Source organism: Triticum dicoccoides, chromosome 4A (assembly GCF_002162155.2).
Source record: "Triticum dicoccoides isolate Atlit2015 ecotype Zavitan chromosome 4A, WEW_v2.0, whole genome shotgun sequence".
NCBI lineage: Eukaryota > Viridiplantae > Streptophyta > Magnoliopsida > Poales > Poaceae > Triticum > Triticum dicoccoides.
The window spans coordinates 264,364,035-264,384,973 of record NC_041386.1 but is presented as its reverse complement, the minus strand read 5'-3'; the positions used below and the strand labels follow the sequence as shown (position 1 = coordinate 264,384,973).

Here is a 20,939-nt window from a genome sequence, read left to right as displayed (position 1 = left end):
GCTTCAGACCTGGTGATTAGTGTCGTCGCATCCTGGAGGGCGGTGGGCCAGAAGAAGCCTTGCCGAAACGCTTTGCCGGCAAGGGCCCTTGACCCGATGTGGGATCCACATATGCCTCCATGTATCTCCGCCAACAGCCCCAGTCCTTCCTCTCGAGGGATACACTTCAATTTCACGCCGTTCGGCCTCTTTCTGTATAGGACGTCATCGGCGAACTGGTACATAGTAGAGCGACGGGCTACTTTTTCCACTTCTTCCTGCTCCTCAGGAAGTTCCCCTGTTTGGAGGAATCGGACGGTATGTTGTGCCCACGCTGGAGCCTGGGGCTTGACAGCAAGGACTAAAGGCATTTCCTCCCCTATCGGAGCGGCTGTCTCCATGGCAAGAGCTTGATGCTCTGTCGGAGCTAGCCGTCCCGTGGCGGGCTTAGCGTCTCCGGCAACATCCTTGCCGGCGGCTTCGGGGAGCTCGGCGGGAAAGTACTTGCCGGGCCCTTATTTTCTCCTCTTGTTCTGCTTTGTTGATGGATCAACGGATGGCTGAGTTAGCCGAAGCACAAAGGTACCTGGTTCCACAGGTAGCTTGAGGGCAGCGCGTTTTGACAGGTAATCGGCGATATCATTCTCCGCTCGGGGAACGTATCCTGCCTGTATACCATCAAAACGCTCTTCCAGCTTTCTCACTTCATCGACGTAGGCCTTCATCAATGGGCTCTGGTAATCCTTGTTGACTTGCTTGACGACAAGTTGCGAGTCGCCTCTGACGACGAGTTTCTTGATTTCGAGGCCCGCCGCGATCCTAAGACCGGAAAGCAGCCCTTCGTACTCAGCCGTATTGTTTGTTGACACCTCCCTGGGGAAGTGCATCTGGATTACGTACTTGAGGTGCTCTCCGGTGGGCGCGACAAGCAGTACGCCGTCCCCGGCACCCATAAGGAGAAAGCTCCATCAAAGAACATGATCCAGTCGCAACTTGCCTCCTTGCCGGGGAGAGCAGTCTCTTGGGTTTCTTCGTCAGGCGTCGCGGTCCATTCTGCAATGAACTCCGCCAGGACTCAGCTTTGAATCGTCGAGGTACTCTCAAACTTGAGGCCAAAGCTGGACAGTTCCAGTGCCCACTCTATGATCCTTCCCGTTGCGTCTGGATTGTGCAATATCCGTTGCAGAGGGAGGCGAGTGACGATAGTGATTTAGTGCGCCTGGAAGTAGTGACGCAGCTTCCTCGAGGCCATAAGAAGGCCGAAGAGCAGTTTCTGCACACCGGAGTACCTCGATCTAGCCCCCTACAGGAGGGAACTAACAAAGTAGACCGGGTGCTGCATCATTTTCTTCTTCGGCGGCACTTCAATTGGCTACGTCGTCTCGGCATCGGTGGCATCGAGCTCCGTCGCTGCTATTACCTCATCATCAATTTCTCTCTGCGCCGCTAGTGTGGCGCTGACCACCTGGTTCGTTGCCGCCAGGTACAGCAGCAACGGTTCCTGCGGCCTAGGCGCAACTAGTATTGGCGCGGAAGAGAGGTACCTCTTCAAATCTTGCAATGCTGCTTCGGCTTCTGGCATCCACTCCATCGGGCCTCTTGAAAAAGGGAAGGGTGCGCTCGGAGGACTTGGAGATGAACCTGCTCACGGCGGCAACGCAACCAGCAAGCCGACGCACATCCTTGACTCGCTTGGGCGCTTCAATCTGCTCTATAGCTTTGATCTTGTCCGGATTGGCCTCTATCCCATGCTGTGACACAAAGAACCCGAGAAGCTTGCCAGACGGGACGCCGAAGACGCACTTCTCAGGGTTTAGCTTGAGATTGATCTTGCGTAGGTTTGCAAATGTTTCTTGTAAATCTGATATGAGGGTTGCCATGTTCTTGGTTTTGACCACTATATCATCCATATAAGCTTCCATATTTCTATGGAGCTGGGGTTCAAAACCAATCTGGACCGCCCTTGCAAACGTTGAACCAGCACTCTTCAACCCGAAAGGCATCCGTATAAAGCAATACGTACCACATGGGGTGATGAATGCCGTTTTCTCTTCATCTTCCCTTGTCATGAAGATCTGGTGGTAGACGGAGTAGGCATCGAGGAATGACAACAGATCACACCCAGCTATGGAGTCAACAATCTGGTCGATGCGTGGCAACGGCAAGGGGTCTTTGGGACAAGCCTTATTAATATCTGTGTAATCAATACACAGCCTCCACTTCCCATTTGCCTTGCGCACTACCACCGGATTGGCCAACCACATTGGATGGAGCACTCTTCTTACCAAACCCGCTGCTTCTAGTTTCCGGATCTCCTCTGTGATGAACTCTTGTCGTTCCAAAGCTTGCTTTCTGACCTTCTGCTTGACGGGTCGCGCATGAGGACAGACAGCAAGGTGGTGCTCAATCACCTCCCGGGGAACGCTGGGGATGTCGGATGCTTGCCATGCAAACACATCGACATTCGCCCGCAGGAAGGTGACGAGCGTGTCTTCCTATTTGTCGTCAAGGGTGGAGCTTATGGTAAAAGCTCCTCCCGTGCCGTCCTCCTTGATTGAAACCTTCTTGGTTCCCAGCGGTGTGGCCCTGGACTTCTTGTTTCTATCGGCGGAGCTCTCTGGCACGTCCTCGACGGGAGCGCTACACTACGAAGAGGTGCGCTTGCCGGAGTGGGTGCCTGAGGTCTCACCGGTCTTCTTCTTTTGCCTTCCCGGGGCTCCGGCGGCAGGAGCAAGCGCCTTAGCAGTGGCGGCTACTGCAACTGCTTGTTGGTAGAGTTGGTCAACGCAAATTAGCGCATCCTTCTTGTCTGATGGGACGGTGATGATCGTCACAGGCCCTGGCATCTTCAGGGTGTTGTAGGCGTAATGTGACGCTGCCATGAACTTGGCCAGCGCTGGGCGGCCAAGGATCCCGTTGTAAGGCAAGGGGATCTTGGCAACATCGAACACAATCCTTTCTGTCCTGTAGTTCAAATCACTCCCAAAAGTCACGGGCAACGTGACCTTTCCCTTTGGTTGACTTCTTCCCGGGTTGACCCCCTGAAACATGCCCGTCTCTTCGAGGTCTTCATCAGGAATCTGCAATTTCTCAATCACGGCAGGCGAGATTAAGTTCAGACCGGCCCCGCCATCGACTAGCATCTTTGTCACCTTGAGGTTGTGTATTGTTGGTGAAACCAACAATGGCAAGCACCCGACTGCAGTAGTGCGATCAGGATGATCCTCAGTGTCAAAAATGATAGGTGTGCTGGACCACTTCAGCGGCCCTTGGGCATCAAACGACGGTTCCGCCGCTGTAACCTCACGTGCCCACTGTTTAAGCTGGTAGTGAGAGGTAAGCAGCGAGGCGCCGCCATCGACGCACATGGCCTCTGTAGCTTTCTGAAATTCTTGGTCACCAGACTCATCGTCTTCTTCGTGATCATCGACTTCTGGCTTTTTGTCACGGCCCCGGGCGGGCCTCTCCTTCTGTTTATCTTTGCCACGACGGCCCGCCTGGCCATCACGCTTCTTGCCAGACCCCTCAGCACCGTCCTGGCCTTTCTCCTTGTCCCGCCTCTCATATTCAGCCCTCTGCTTCTCAGCAAGGAGCTCAACCTATCGGCAGTTCTGGAGATCATGGCCTTTGGTGCGATGGATCTTGCAGTATTGCTTGTCGGAGTTTCCTGGCTTCTCGGCAGCCGCCAAGGCCCGGCAGGCGACACATCCGGCAATTTCCTTGCCGGGGTCATCTGCCTTGGTTTTCTTGGAGGAGCCGGCGTCGTCAGATCCCTCGACGACAAGCACAGATTTACCTTTGCGCTTCCTGTTGCGGCGCCAGCCTTTCTTCACCGGGGCGGTAGTATCCTCATCTGAGGAGCTGGTTTCCACGCCGACATCTTCGCCGGGGTACTTCCTTCCCTCTTCAGCTCGGGCACATCTGTCAGCAAGAACATAGAGTTCTGCCACATCTTTCACCTTGTTCATTGCCAGTTCTTCGCGCTTCTTGCGGTTACGCATGTTCTGATGGAACACGCTGATGATGGCGGCAGGGTGAACATCAGGGATATTGTACTGTACCCGGCTGAACCTCTGTATATACTTGCGCAGACTCTCGCCTCCTTTCTGGGGAATGACATGCAGGTCGCTTGCTTGGCCATGGGCTTGGTGACCTCCAGTAAAGGCGCCCAGAAACTCATGGCACAAATCCGACCAGGAGGAAATAGAGTCTACCGGGAAGTGCATCAACCACGACATGGCATTGGGTTTAAGAGCCAATGGAAAGTAATTCGCAAGCACCTTATCGTCGCGGGCTCCGGCGGCTTGCATCGCGATGGTGTAGATGCTGAGGAACTCAGACGGGTGAGTATTGTCGTTGTACTGTTCGCCAACGTCAGGTTTGAAGGTGCGGTGAGTGGGCCACTGGAACTACCGCAGCTCACGGGTAAAGGCCAGACAACCTACCTCGTAAGGTAGGCCTCTAGGGCTGTCCGGGGCCGGGTGGTTCACAGCAGGCCCTGCTCGCCTGTCTGACTGGTGGCGCGCTCCGCGCCGGCACTCGATAGTGGTTCGAGCTTCTTCATGGGCTCGTTCCCGAAGAACTTGGCGCTGGTCATAGTGGGTCCGCGGGTCAGACGATGCTATGGAGATGTCGTCGCCCGCGACGTCGCGACGAGCCGGCGTCCGCGGTACCGGATGGGGAAGAGGTGAATGCACCGTGGTCGCGGCGCCGCCGGCTTTCCCGCCACTGGTCCGCGGGACTCCATCGGAGCGTCGACCCGGGGGCCCCACCGGACTTGGTTCGTCTTTGTTGACCACCGCAACAAGGCTTCGATAGTGACTCTCCATTCGTCGAGTTTCCCCGTAGTGGGAGGAAAGTCGAGGAGCAACTGCACGCACGCCAGGGCCTCTACTGGCGTCGGTGGCGGCGAAACCTGCACGGATCGCGACGCGCTTCGACTTCTGACCATGTCAGAAGGAGCTCTAGCACGACCCCGCGGTCGCATGCCGTTTTCACCAGCGCCTCGGCGAGTGGGCAGGTCTTCTACGTCCCGGGAGTGGCGCTCGGGGCTCTTCCCGCAGCGACGCCTGGGATCTTTGGCGTGATTACACCATTTGTCGCGCGCTGCCTGGGAGGAACGCGCTGTTGGTGCCGGCGTGGGAGTCTCGGAGGCCCTTGCTTCGCCTTCAGGCGGGGCGGCGATGACCTTGGAAGGCCCCGCTCCACCCGTGAAGGGCTTGGCTCCGCCTTTGGATTTGGCGACGTGTGGCCCGTTACCAGGCGCACAAACATCGCCGCCTCCCAAACTCCAGCTGCTGGGATGGTGTTGGAGTTCGTGAGCAGCGCCCCAGGTCCTTTCTGCAACCGGTCCGCTGCTCGCCCGCGTCGGGACGGGCTGTCCGGCTTCCGACTGGCGAACTGCCACCATCGTCTTCTTCTTGGGCGCCATGATGATGAAGAAACGCTGAACTAACTACTAAAGGCGATTCTCACAACTGCGTGCCCCTACCTGGCGCACCAAAGATGTCGGTGGGAACGACACTTATGGGATCACAAGAATCCCTACTGTGGTTAGCGGGGCGCGGGGTCATGAGAAGAGCGGATCAAACAGATAGCACACGGTTCGTTTTTCCAGGTTCGGGCCGCGAGGATGCGTAAAACCCTACTCCTGCTTTGGTGGATTGTATATCTGTGTTCTTGAGCTAGCTATGGGGCGTGAGGAGCTCCAAAAAGCCGAATACTCCCTCTGGTCGCCTCGGGCCTCCTTTTATAGAAAAAAGGGTTTCCATAGTGGCACACATGAGGTGGAAAGGGTACAGTGATGCGAGGTTATCCCTCGCATTACATGACAAGGCACATTTAATGCGTCTTGCTTAGGTGTCCTTGCTTTATCAGGGACGGGGGAGAGACCTGTCTCGTCCGTTGCCGCTCCTTCTTGTGTCGACACGCGCCCTGGCCAGTGATGCCTGCGATGCCACGTAGGTAGGCAGGCAGCTGAGGTAGCACAGTGGTGGGTCTTCATGAAGATCTGCATGCCGCCACGAAGGTGCCTGCCCAGCTGGTTGGGTCGGCAGCTGCATGCGAACGGCGGTGGAGGTTTAGTCGGTGTGGGCCTGGTAGTGGTCCTGCGGATGTCCTTGGCAAGGGCCTTGCCGGGGCCCCGGCAAGGGTTTTGCCGAGGCGCCTGCTGTCATCCCCGGCAAGGTGCTTGCCGGGGGCCTTGTGGTTTTCCTCGGCTGGGATCCCGCCAAGGGTTGTCATCTCCTTAGTGCGTATCTGATATTCAATGTCTTCACAAAGATTTGCATGCCGCCACGGGGATGTCTCCCGAATCCTTTCCCTATGGGGGAAATGGACTCAAGGGTTATTTGCTCCGTAGGTGTGGGGCGAGTTGCCGCGACAAGGGTCTTGCCGGGGTTGCTAAAACTATCTCCTGGCAAGGAGCTTGCTGGGGGAGTCCGCTTCGTCCCCTTTGTTCTTCGTGGTCTTGGCCTTGGCGTTGTTCAAGTTATCTTGAGCTTCGGTCTTACCCTGGCTCACCTCCCTTGCCTTGCTTGGTGCGGTGGTGCCCGTGCCTCAGACTGCCGTGCACAGTTATAGGAGTACAAAAAGTGTACCCCTCTTTTTGTACACCGACAGGTCTCTAGAATTTCAGCTACTCGCCGACGATAGGGTGAGCACTAATGTTCTCTGAGAGTGATGTAGACACACTCAAGATTCTCTAAGCGAACAAACTCTGCCAAGCTATCTGTCGGATCACGGGTTTTGGCAAACCCTTGAGGTTCGAACATAGGGGTGCACGCGAAGGTTTTCTCCCTATTGATCCACACCCTAGCTCTCTAAGATCTTGCGAACAAACTCAACGAACTCACAACACAGAAAGACACAAGATTATACTAGTTCGGGCCACCGTGGTGGTGTAATACCATACTCTAGTGTGGAGGTGGTGGATTGCCTCTTGGGCTGATGATGAATAGTACAAGGGGAAGAGCAACCTCCTGAGGTTGAGGTGTTCTTGTGCTTGGTGAACTTGTGTGGGTGAGATGATCTTGGATCCGCTCTCGACTTATGATGAGGTTGATCCTCTCCTTCTACTATGGTGGCATGTTCTACTTATATAGGCCCTGGTCCTCTCCCCAAATATTGAGGGGAGCCAACAACGGCCAATTCGAAAGGGGACAGCTAGTACAAGTTATCCTGACAAAAGGTGGTCTTCGCCTGCCAAAGGTTCTGGTGATCATGCCGTCTTGGGCTCTATGGTGACCTCCGTCCTGCTGTCCTTCTGGTCTTGGTCTGGTTGCACCAATATGGAAACCTTTCCTTGATTCCTCGGTACTCCGCGCATGCGCTTGCCCCCTTGGCACCAAAGGGGAAACAAGGACACTGCGCACACTGGCGCCTGCCTGGTGCCCGCCTGGTCTCGATCATCATGGCTCACGTCACGAGGACCTCGCGAGGTTTGCCCGGCCTTGATCTCTCTGCCCCTCGCGAGCCTACCTGGCGGCGCGGCTCCTGAGGAGGTCTTGCATCGTCCGCCTCGCGAGGCTTGGCCCCTCGCGGGGTTCTTGAATGCCTTGTCGATGAAGATGGGCCATACAGACCTGCCAGCCCAGCCACGCCGTGGGCTGCAGGCAGGCACGTCTGGGGACCCCCGTTCCCGGAACACCGACAGTAGCCCCCGGGCCCAAGGCGCGCTCGGGCTTGGCTTCGAGGTGAAGCCAAAGGATCAAGCGCGGAGCGCCGCAGGCCCCAAAAGCCTGCAGCCTTGGTTGGCGCGTGGCGGTTGATTGGATGTGGGCGTCTCCGCTTCCCCATGCTGCCTTTGAATCCGCCTGGCTATGCGGCCCTCACAACCTACAGAGTCATTCTCCCATTGCCCACGCCTTGCTTCCACAGTCCTTATGCTTCCTCGAGACTCTGCCTCTCCTCTCCAATCTGACCTGCACTCCACTTGCTTCATCGCCATGGCGCCCAAACAAGCTGACAAGGGGAAGAAGCCGCTGTCTCCGCCAAGTGCGCCTCCAGCCACCGAGCCTGCAGTCGGCCGATCCTTGGTGCTCAACGACGAGGCCATGGACAATACAAGAAAAACACTCAATCATGACCCTCAATTTTGGCCAAAGAATCGTCGTTGCTATCCATTTATGACCTTTTTATGACCATATTTGGATGGTCAACAGTTGGCCATCAAGAACGAACAAACATGACCTTTTGAATGTTTTGGTCAAAGATTCTATGACAAAAAACATTTGGTCGGTACATATTTGACTAATTGTTTTCATCACTAGAGGTCTACTTGAACCATGTAGGATCTGACATGGCTTCAGCCATGTGGCTAAGGTGATGATGTGGCAGCCTTGATGGCATTACCGATGACTAAAAAATGAGGTTACAATTTTCACCAGGCCATTCCAATAAGGTTTCTAAATGAGCAAAGCCCAACAATACAGCCCATTCATTTTAGCCCGTTTCATTTTTGGGCCACATCTAGAGACCGAACCTATCAATTTTAGCCCATTAATTTTGTTAATTTGGCCGAATCGTTATTTTGCACATTTTTGTTACACTAGGCATTGTAGATTTACCTCAAAAAAAGGCATCATGGATAATTCCAGCCAGAAACTATTATTATCAGTAAATTGTTATATTCGTTTCAGCAATAGGCATCATAGTGGATACTTCAGGTACATGAATCACATCATAGTTCAACGTTGAACTCCTCTAAAGAGGTACAATACTTATAATGATTTTACACAAAGCGAGAACCACTATGCTTCATGACAACACTACACATAACAACAAATCAGGAAACCATAGCTTGTCATGTTCACTGTCATCCACTTATGAGTATCTAGTTCTTCTGGATTTTAGAATATCCTGGCATTAAGAAATATCACACATGAGAAGAACACGTAGACCACATAGCAATTGAATTGAAAAATCTTTGTTGTGAGACGCATATACTATAATAAGAAGGAAACAACTACAATTATGATAAGACAACCAAAGTGTCATGATAGTACAGTACACAGGTATTTTTTCACAAGAAAGTACAGTACCGAGGTATTTTCCATAAGACAACCACCCACTATAGGACAAAGGTTGGACGAAATGTTCTCATTGTAGCTTAACAACGACTATCATGATAGTACAATAGAGGTTAAAAAGCAAGTATTGTTTCCAGATAAAGAATACAAATGCCACCCTGAAATAAAATTTAAAATTCCAATGTGTAGCTACACTTTTCTAGGTGCACATCATGTATTGACCAAGTTATTAAAGTAATTGAGTATTCAATATAGATTCAGCTTTAGGTAACTCATTAGCAGATGGGGAATTAGAAAAAAGAAATACATTTGCATGATGCACCAAAGGTAAGGGAAAGCGTTACGATACATGTGAATGGCTCAGGTCTCAGGACAAGACACCCTCCATGTTCCATATTGTCTGGACCAAACTTGTCAACGAATTAATGTGCATGTTCCATCTGCACAAAATTGTATTGCAAGATTAGCAATCTGTAACATCAAAGGTAGGTTGTATGTTAGCTTGTTTCCTAGTCTCCAAAAGAACAACCACATACTTAACAGAACGTTATAATTAACAACCCTTGAAAATGTAAATCATAAACCATACAATGATATACGAATTCAAACTTAAAATCTCATTGTCATATTGTGTTGCAGTCAGTAGAAGCAAGAATCATATCAAAGAAAGAAACGTATGTGTAGTTGCAATTTTCTGACTATCAAGAGGGGTAACTCATCAAACTAATAAATATCTTAAAGAATAGCAATGTGGGATAGGTTCTATTTTACATGCTCTATTATCAAATAAATATATGGCAATTTTTGTGGTTACATACTATTCAATAGGGTATGATTCACATACTGGTGCAATAAATAAATAAATATCACTATACTATGAATATGCTCAGAATAAATGAAGCCATGAGCAGTTTGTTTAGCCAATGTTGTGTTCTGGAAAAATACACAAGGGGGTAGCGAACAAGCATGAATCCTCTAGAATGGGGAAATTAACCACAAAGAGATTCAGTGTAACAAACTAATGTGAATTCTCTATTCATGCATTTTTACTAGAGGAGAAGTGGAGAGAGAAGTACATGTTGATGCTGGTAAGCAGACCTGCTAGGTCGGGATTGAGATGCTGGTAAACAGTGCCCAAAGTAAAGAGAGCCGAGCAGTTGTTTGATAAGTATGCAAATTTTCAGTGAGCCAAGTAACATTGTGTGAGCGATGTAACATGTATGTCCACACGAAAGACAAAAGGACAATATATATGATTAAATATATTACTACCTATTATAGTATCAAATTACTCAAAAGAAATTTTCCATAACTTCACTTTCCATATTTGGGAAAAACATTAAACATTCTATACAACCTATTGGGTGCATCCATAGATACACAGACAGAAACCATCAAGTACAACGGTTCAGACCATAATGTTGTCCAGGCTAACATGACACTAAAAGTGGCATAACATAATGTCTCAATAGAAGAGAGAATATATGGCATGGACATACCCAATTTTAATTTTTGATGAGTTAATTACAAAACGTCTAATGCACACATATACAAGCAAAAAATGGTGACTATGCTTCAATGCCTTGGTACTTATGGTGAAAATTCTGATGAAAACAAACTTAAAAAATAAACAATGGGTTGTTATCACCTATAGAATTGGGCAAATAAAAAACCTTAAGATTAATGTTGGGTGATTACTGGGTAACTACAGACAGCAGAAACATAGAACAAGTGACACAAAATGCCGACCAATGTACATTAGTACATAGTCAGTTCAGAAATAAAACTATTTCGGGCATGGTCTTAGTGGAGTAATTCCATGGGAAAACTTTAGGAACTTAGTTTCCATAGGATTGATTCAATATACCGCGTTCGGAACGCATGATTTATGACTAGTAAAATGCAGGAAAACTGACTGAAGTTCGCATAGAACACTCTCAACTAACCAAGCTTGTTCTCAGTAATGGGAGTATCAACTTGCTTTCTCTGTAATCAATCAGGATTTTGTTTTTACCATCCATGTTTATGTGTAATTAAACAAAGAAAGACTTTGTCCATCTTAGGTAAGATGCACTATCAATTGCATACTTGCACTACTCATGCATGTCTAGAATTTGTTTGTTTGTACACTAGCTGAAAACAGGTAACACAGTTAAGAAAGTGGCATGAACAACTATCTTACCACACTGAAAATAACATAGCAGCAGATTTGAGTTACTACTAGACCCACCAATGATAAATTCCATCACAAGCTGGCACATTCACAGCAACAGATTTGAGTTACTACTGAACCCACCATTGATAAATTATGTCATCAACGCTGGCACCTACAGAGCAGAAGATTTGGCACATTCAAACATCAATTTGGGCAGCCCAAACAACTTCATCAATCGATAGTGTTCAGAAAGAAAAGAAAGAGATCGGCCAATGCTGAAATCAAAAGCGACGACGACAGTGAGGATTGACTAGATGGAGCTGCGAGCGGCATGGTCACCTTGGTCGCGTACACGAGATTCATGGGGTCCTTGCACGTGAATGGCCATGTTGGTCGGCGCACCATCTCGTCGCCATCGATGACGGGGCAGTTGGAAACGACCCAATCAAGCGTCGCGGCCCACCCAGCCACTGCTGGTCCAGCGCCAAGCGCAGCATTCACTACTCCGGTAGCAACCACACCCACCCTCCTTGTGACGCGCGCGGTTGCTGCAGCATCGGTTCTTGGAACCCGCCGTTGTTGAGGTCTCAAGATGGGTTGGTGGTTCCCGACGCCGTCCTGGTGGCCCGCCACCACAGCTGCAGGATGGTTAGGCCGGATCCATGTGTGCATTGGCAAGATCCGGCCAGATCGAGGCTCGGCGAGGTGGGGTGGGAGGGGAGGGGATCGTGGAGAGAGTCGAAGGGGGGAGCGGCGCTGGCAGAGATTTGGGAGGAGTTAGGGTTTTAGAACTTTTTATATGACCTGGGTTGGTCTGGTTTCGGGCCTTTGGGCCGGGAAGGTCTCGCGCGCGTAATGCGTTTTGTGGGAAAAGACGGTGAGACATATGGCGCGAGCTCAAAAATTGTCGGAGATATTCCCTCCATTCCAATGAATGCATGCATCTTAAATTTTAATTTTAACTATAAACTAGACCATCCAAATATGGGTTATATGTGATAAAAAATTAGCATTGAATCAATGGTATTACGTGCTGACTTATACACCCTTCGTCCGCGAATAACTGTGTTTTTAGCTTTTGTTCTAAGTTGAAGTTATAAAATTTTGTCCAATTTTAGAAGGATTATGCACGTTCACTGAACGACAAATATCAATAATATGACGTGACTAAGAAAAACACTTTTTATGTAGATATGAAATAATTTAGATAATCGTCAAGCAATTTTAAGTTGTTTAAAATGAAAATACAAATATAAAAGGGAAGCCCTTAGATTTTTGGACAGAAATCTGGCCTTGATCATAAGCATGCAACCTCTCAACTATTATTTTTCTTTGTAATGGACCTAGCCCAGCCGTTGGAGCTCCTTTTATTTTCTCGGTATTCAATTGTACTTATAGGTCAGATGATCCCATGTGTAAGGTGGGTGTATTGGTCATTTGGCCCCTCGTCATACATGTGGGCCCTGCATGCTAGCTAATCCCACAAGTCCGGTGGGTTAGTGGGTCTCGTAGGTTTGTTGGACCCACACATCAAATCTGGGATGTGCAAAATATCCGGGTCACTCATTCCAGGTGTAGATATACCCCATTTGTCATGCACACGCATGTTGATTTCACACGTATACATGACACATAAACAAAATTACTACACATATACGATGATACAAGGGGAAATTGCTGATGTGTCTGCCCTGTCATCATTATTCAAGCATGTGACCATATTAATTTTGTCATGTTGGGCCCAAAATAAGGCCATGGATAGTGTTATACGTTTTATGACCAATTGGAGTGATGAGACTATGACGTTTCTAACATAGATGTCACAATTGTGAGGAGTTTAGACCCCCTTCGACACCCCATGACCATCTTGTAATTTTTTTGCAATTGATCCATGACCAATTAAGCACGATCATTATATTTTTGTCATAAACGACCACATTTCTTGTAGTAGGACATGGTGCGTCCCATGCTCACCACCAGTTTCAATGAGTGGGGGGAGACGGTGGCTTGGCCTGCATCTCCAGCTCGCATCGCTCGGACGGTCACTGAGGCCCAATCTTCATCGATGCGCTTTGGGCGGGCCTGATTCCCCCTTTCTCTGCCTTCTTCAATGCGGTGCTTGAACACTACCAGATCCATATGTTGCATCCTGAACCCCAATCCGTGACTCTCCTTGCCATCTTCGCCTTTGTGTGCGAGGCCGTGGTGGGCATCGCTCCTTATGTGGCCCTTCTCCGCCATTTCTTCTCATTGCATCTGACCGATCCCCGACAAATCTTGGGGTGCGTGAGCTTCCAGGCCGTGGCCGCGACAGCGGGCACAGGGATCGACTTCGAGCTTCCTCCATCTACGAGCGAGTTTCAGACACGGTGGGTATTTGTCGATGTCGGTGTGCTCAGCCCTCTGCTCCATGCCCCGTCAGCGCCTGCCGTTCCCCACTCTGGCTGGGGCCATGAGAGGCTCGTGAGACCCCGTGTTGCCCCTGTCTGGCTCCGGCTAAGGATGCTGAAGGACCGCGACATGACCGCGCCGATGGTGGTGAGGGAGTTTATCAGGCGCCGGGTTGCTCCGCTTCAATGCCATTCTCGCGCCGATGTGGACCTTACTGAGTAGTTAAGACCACATGAGGCTTCAGGAGTCCGGGCTCCCCCTTGGGGCGCAGCAAACGGTGCTCAAGGTCCTGACAGGTGTCCCTTCGCCGGACGACTTGCTTGGGAAGAACTGTCTGCTGTATCGCTGTGGGAACAAGGCTGAATTCGCGGGGAGCATGCCTTCCTTTGACAAGTGGGGGATGCGTCCGGACGGCCTGGTGGGGTCCTGCGAGAACCCTAGAAGCGTGGTTCCCCTCTTCATTGTTGGCTCCAAGCTCGCCCCGAATGTGGGTGCAGGGGGACGAGCGGCACCGGAGGCTGGCGGCACGAGTGCTGATGTGCGGACGCCGCCTGGGGATCCTGAGGCGTCGTCCTCAGGATCCCATGATTCTAGGATGCCGGTTGCTGAGGCGATGCAGCACGCGGCTCCCAAGGCCGAAACTCCTGAGGCCTCGGGAGGTCGCGGTGAGATGGTGCCCGATCGTTCTCCGCAGCCAGGCACCCTTGAAGCCCTTCTCCCGAGAACTTCACCGGCTACACTCCGTACTGGCTGCCACGTTCAGCGCTTCAGTCGGCCTTGCACGGACTTCAAGGAGCTCCGCAAGAGGAAAGGATCTCCGAGCCGCAGCGGTATCTTCAGCCGTTGAAGCAACGAAAGTACATCATCGTCGACGAGTAAGTACCTTATCTTGGTGATCCTCTGTGTGCCTCCTTCCTTTCCTGACAACTATCCCCTTAGTAACCCTTCTACCAAGGCCGTGAAATCTCCTGAGAAGCAGCTCCTTCTCATCCCGTTGCACCCGCTAAGCCCCAGCGCTGCAGGCTTGGGTGCTGCCCATGGTGTGGGGTCAGCCGTGGGAGTTGGTCCGTCATCAAGGCGCCCCGAGCTTGCGCCTTCACCGTCCTTCCTTCGCGGCCTCGCTCAGAGCGCAGCAGGCGTGCCAAGGGCTCCTCCCCTGGACATGGTCGGCAGCTGGCTGGCCTCGACCCTGGGGTCTTCTTCAAGCAGCAGGCCTTGTTCGGTTCAGGCCCCTTGTAAGGGCCGGTTGGCGCCTGGGGCCGCGCCAGCCCCCAGCCCCCTGCTGAGAGAGGGCGCGCCGCGCTGGTCATCGCCCACAACCCCCATGGCATAGGGCAAGATGGGCCGTGTGCTCGAGTTCGAGTGCAGGCGGAGCGTTGTTCGTCATGAGCTCTTCCGGGAGGCAATGGACGCGATGATCTAACTCGGCGAAGAATTTGAGGGTGTTGACGCGCGCCTTGAGGCTGAGGGTCTTCGGTTGGCGGAGGAGTGGGCACAGGCTGAACTCCAAATGGAACGAAATTTGACAGGCGGTCTACCGGTGGTGTACCAAGGCCACTAGGCAAATCTCGGTCCATTCCGAGAACGTTTAACACCCAGTCACGAAAAGAGACAAGAGGGGTGCGGCGGAGCATGTAGGAGTGTCAGATTGTGAAACGGACAACGGGAAAGAATGCTCGGATGCATGAGACGAACACATATGCAAATGCAATGCACATGATGACATGATATGAAATGCATGACATGAACAAAAGAAAAACAAAGACAAAAACCGAACCACGAAGGGAAAATGGTATCACATCTCCGGAAAAGGCAAGGGTCGGAGTTACAAATATGGAAAGTTGTATCCGGGGCGTTACAACACTCCACCACTACGAGAGGATCTCATCCCGAGATCTAGGATGGCACCGGAGGAAACGGAAGAGGAAGAGAGGAGGTAAAACTAAGTTGCTTCTTTGACAAACGAGTGAAACCAAAGAACCTTGAAAGGTTGAACAACTTGAAAGAAAGAAGACAAAGGAGATGATCAAAGTTGAAAACACTCCATTAGAAAAGAGAAACAAGGAAGAACAAATTCGGACAACACTCTGGTTGAAAAGAGATGCAAGACTTGATAAGATGAAAAGAACTTGAGCAGCGGACACCACAATCCGGTTAAATGGATAAGAATGAAAAGAACACGGTCCTCACAATTCGAGATGATGAGAGAAGAGAGCAACATCCCAATGCCTCTGGAAGAAATGAAAGAATGGAAAAGAAAATGCCCACTTTTGCCACAAAAGAGCTTGGAGAGCACCCTTCCAAGAAGGTTATAACGGAGTTGTTGGAAAACCAACAACGGAACGAACAAACTTGTAGTGGGCTTATGGAAAACTTCTCAAAATTGAGGCGAAATTCTGCCACTACGGAAACAAAAGATTGGATTGATATCAACAAGAAGACGAGAAGCTTATTTCATCGGGAGGATAAATGCAGAACTTGGGTCATTTATAAGCACCATAATTAGCAACAATCCTTAGGGAAAGCTTTAGGTGAAATATAACCCAAGATAATTCCAATGAAGAGATTGATGGGTTGCCAGGGATCTCATGAACGAATTGAAAATCATGGGTTTAAAATATGTCATTTCGGCCAACATGTAACTCATGAAACATGAAGGAAGCTGTCAAAACGACATGACACCACCTGAAAAAGATAAGATTGAAAGAATTGCACTTCGGAATGCAAGATGAAGAATACTTGAAGTATAGCTTGGCGGAGCATATCTTCGAGAGATATCTTGAAGAGCAATTGAAGAATGAAAAGAATCCTTGACGACCCACCATGTAGCCTCCATGAAGAACTTCGGTAAAAGGATGATGAAAGAAAGATAAGTTGGAAAGAACTCCGGGAGAAGCCTTGCAATGATTACACGGAGCTTCGCGATGATGTAACCAAGAAAAACTTGGAACTCCGGAAAGAAAGATGAACAAACTAAATCAAGAATTTTGATGAACCTCTAGAATAAGGAATTGAATTTACTCGATGAAACAAGAATAAGAATTACATTATGCTTATCCTTCACCAATTTAGATTGACGACAATCAACGGATTTGGCATACTACTTATTCTCGTAGAAAAAAGGTTAATATAGATATAGCGCAAACTTCAGAAGGTATTGATGAAACCACCGGTAGGATTGGTAAGAACGAATGAATTTATATGATAACCAAGAAAGAGAACTCTTGAACGAACCACAGTAAGGATTGGAAATGAATGAAGAAAAGATAAAGAAACACTGGGAAGAATTAGAGAACGAATGAAGATACTTGAGGGAATTTGATACAAGAGAACATAGATATCATGAACTGATTAGAATATACTTGAATGATGCACCGGTAAGATTTGTAGAACGAGAGGTGAATGCTGAGAATGAATAATTTTGAGATGATGGGCTCTGGATAATCAAACTGAAAAGAGTCCTGAACTGCTCCAGATGGGTGAAAAGAATTCTCACAATCAAAAACAATTATGAGAGAATGGCATAAAGCTAGCACCATGAATCTTTTAGAGAACGGATAAGATTTGGAGGGAAAACTCTTATTTGGTATTAAAATGTTGAGAAAGATGATGAGAAACACCACCACAGATTGTTGAGACAGTCCCGAATAATGAAGAATATAATCAACAATGAAAAGAATTTGAAAGATCTTGGAGAAGGCATTTCACTGATGATAACTCATTCTTACGTCAAAACTTTGAGACAATTTTAGGATAGCTCCGGGAAAAATAGAAGCTCAAGTAAGATCATGTGGGTTAGGGCCCCTCAAAAGAAACACCGTTGAACGATTACTTGAAAATGAGATTGCACCGGTTGAGTTAAATAGCCTGTATGAGATAACATCCTCGATAGAGCTTGAACGAAAGCAGAGTGGAAACACGAATCTTCGAGATATCTTGAGCACTTCGGAACATTTGAATAGAGAGAAGTGGATGATTAAGAGGTGCACTGGCATGAGAAAGCATTTGAACCGAGAAAAGGATATGGTCGACAAATCTTGAATTACATACACCAGAGAAGAAAACGAGTGAAGAGTGACGAACTTGAGGCTTCCTTAGCATCTTCATGAGAATCACCGGATAAGAACATTGAGGAAAGAATGAAGAGGCTTCCCATCAATAAAAGGATACTTGATTAAGAAATCTGAATCCTTGTAGAAAAAGGGGTGGGAGGGCGGGAAAACAAAGGCAACTTGGAAACAGATGAAATGAACAACATTGGGAAAAACCGAGAGGTGATCTTGCGGATGTTGAAATGATCGGATCCACTTGAAGAGAAACACGCCGGTTGAAAAGGATTCACATGACAATATCGATTATCATGAAGGATTGGTATTCACATAGGAGTATGAGAACACCGCTTAGGAAAGGTATGGAATCAACACTTGACATCGAAGCAACTCGAATACCACAACAAAAACAAACACAAGGATTTGGCTTGCAGAATAAGCCGGAAACAAATATATGATAGACCCCAAATCGTATCATGTGTCTGTTGGAAAGATATTCTAGGAGCTACTTGAATTACCACTTATAAACTACCGAGACTTTCTGGTTATGCAATCAGGTGTTGGGGATACAGGGGAAGCATAATATCTCACCCAAAACTAGCAAATCCTACATCCAGTTGTATCCATCTTTCAACACATAACTAAGAAACCTTCGGAAATCATTTATCTCAACCTTCGAAAAGTATCCGTTATACGAGTTATGGCAATACTCCTGAACTCCCGCCCCAGTACTAGGTGGCGTCGAGGTTATCTCACCAACAACTGCATAAAAGAGATTTTCGATGTCGGCGAACTTAGGTATTCGAGAGTAACAACGATAAAATTGTGACGACAACACCTCGAAGATCAACTCCCCGGGACACTGCCACAACCCCTAAATGTCAGGAGGCACCAAGAACAATTTTGTCGTCACAAAACCATCAGAATGATTCCAAGATACCCGTGTGATCCTAAAAACAAATTAAGTGAAATTTGAGGAGAGAAGAGTCAAAACTCTCCGTCAGGAGGCCTCACCAGAGCGACGAAGGGACCGAGGAGTAAAAAGAATCCTACTCTCCGATATATATAATCCTAAGACTCAAAACATTTTGTTCTAGACTCAACAACGTCAGCAATTCGATCAAGCAGGGGGCTCCTAAGTCAGCGAAGGCTCTGATACCAACTTGTAACACCCACAATGCGGCTATATCTTCCACGTGTCGGGGCACACTACTAGGAAAAGGTCTATAGATGAAATTGACACTAATGGTGCACCAGACAAGTGGTGCGCCACTTCTATATACTAGTGGCGCACCATGTGCTGATGCACCATTAGTGTGGAAGACACTAATGGCGCACCAGGCACACGGTGCGCCACTAGTAACAATTTTTTTTTCATTTTTCCAAACATACTACTGGCGCATCCAGGCAAAGTGCGCCATTACTAGTTCTAACTAGTAATGACGCACCAGCCACATAGTGCGCCACTACTTTATTTTCTTTATTCTTTTTTTTTGCAAAACTACTAATGGCGCACCGTGGCATAGTGCGCCATTACTAGTTTAAACTAGTAATGGCGCACTACGCAATGGTGCGCCATTAGTATATATATTATTTTTTATTTTTTTGCAAAACTACTAATGGTGCACGGCCAGCAGGTGCGCCATTAGTATATTGGGTTACTAATGGCGCATGTGTTGGTGGTGCACCATTAGTAACCTACGACCAACTAGATATTTTGGGCAGCCACACCTACACACTCACTTTCCCCACTTCATTCCCTCCACCTCCTTCTCCAAGTTTGTCGGCTAACCCTCCTCCTCACCTCATTTGCACCATAGATTCATATAAATCAATTGGTTAAGTTACCTTTTTTGATAGGTAAGTAAGGGAAAGCTATCTTTATGTTGTAGATCTACTTTTTTTCTCCCTAGCTCGCTCCAACAACATGCACATGCACTTTTTGTGGACTAGCTAGATCTATGTATGTTTGTGGTGTTGCATATGTTTGTGGTGTTGCATATATGTTTGTGTTTGCAGGTACTGGTATTTGAAATACGATAGTTGCCAATATTTTGCCGGAATGTTGATTCATTTCCGTTTCAGCGAGAATTTTGGCACTATGCATTCTTTTTGGTCCTATTTTTAGGGAAAGTCATGCCAAATTTTTTTCATGGTTCTAAAATATCATTTTGCTCTACCCAATAGGCGACCATGGTCCGCACGATGACCGAAGGCATCGTGAATAGGTTTTAGAGCTCCGCGAAGGCCGAGATGCTTCAAAAGAACGAGACAGAGATAAGATGTCCGTGTCGAAGATGCAAGCCGAAGAGCCTTATTACGGACCCGGATTCCGGGCAGTTGCGGGACCACCTGCTCTTGCGTGGTTTCATGGATGTCTATCGGTGGCAAGGTGATGAAGATGACTATGAAGTCATCCATGGGGGTCGGGCAAGAAATGAGGAAGGGTAGCAAGACAACCACCGTGGCTCGGTGGGGCGAGAAGACGAAGAATCTCCAGCACATGATCACAACAGTGATGCTGTACATAGTCATCATGTAGAAGATGCCGGACATGATGATGAGAAAGATCAAGATGAAGGGCATGACCATGAAGATGAAGATGCTGGAGCAGACGATGATGGAGGCTGGGTGCAGGACCCTCATATTCAAGAGCTTCTTCTCAAGCAGACGGATAACGCAAGCGCTACCATTCGAAAGAAAGCCAAGATGGATCAACTGGAGATAGACGCGGTTACTCCATTGTATGAAGGATGCAGGCCCGAGGATACCCGCCTGAAAGTAACGCTCATGGCTCTGGAGATGAAGGAAAAAAACAAAATGACCGACTCATGCTTCGACGAGAACATGTCATTCTGGCACGAACGTCTTCCCAAGGGGAACAAGTGCCCTACCAGTTTCGAGGAGGCGAAGAAAATCGTGTGTCCTCTAGATTTACCGCACGTGAAAAACCATGTGTGCATTAACAATTGCATCATTTATCGGGACGAGCACGTGGAGTCTACCATATGTCCGGTGTGCGGCGTCACTCGATATAAGAAGAGGAAGAAAGCTCCTCGAAAAGTGGTGTGGTAGTTTCCGATCACTCCTCGTCTGCAGCGGTATTTTACGGACCCTAAGGTAGCAAAGCTCCTGCGTTGGCACGCGGATAGGGAGGAGAAGAAGCGGGAAGATGACGGAAATGATCTGGAGATAAATAAAAAAGACAAGATGTTGAGTCACCCTAAGGATGCGAGCCAGTGGAAAGCGTTGAACTTCGAAGACCCAGAATTTGGGAACGATCCAAGGAACATCGTGTTGGGCGCGAGCACCACTGTAGTCAATCCATTTGGCAGC

At 48.7% G+C, this 20,939-nt stretch overlaps 1 protein-coding gene across 1 annotated transcript; it reads right to left on the bottom strand.

The window, feature by feature from the left end:
• Window positions 1-11,201: 11,201 nt before the first annotated feature.
• Window positions 11,202-11,879, bottom strand: LOC119288877. The gene is made up of 2 exons (XM_037568388.1): window positions 11,503-11,879; window positions 11,202-11,335 (listed from the first exon to the last, which is right to left on the bottom strand). The coding sequence occupies exons 1-2, from the start codon at window positions 11,833-11,835 to the stop codon at window positions 11,315-11,317; spliced, it is 354 nt and encodes a 117-aa protein (XP_037424285.1). The 5' UTR covers window positions 11,836-11,879; the 3' UTR covers window positions 11,202-11,314.
• Window positions 11,880-20,939: the final 9,060 nt, after the last annotated feature.

Bases quoted from the DNA above. Each gene is read 5' to 3' on its own strand.
- LOC119288877 (XM_037568388.1), bottom strand. From the start codon at position 11,835: ATGCACACATGGATCCGGCCTAACCATCCTGCAGCTGTGGTGGCGGGC. The intron at 11,336-11,502 runs GTGACCATGCCG...TCTGCTCTGTAG, and splicing joins ATCTCGTGTACGCGACCAAG to GTGCCAGCGTTGATGACATA.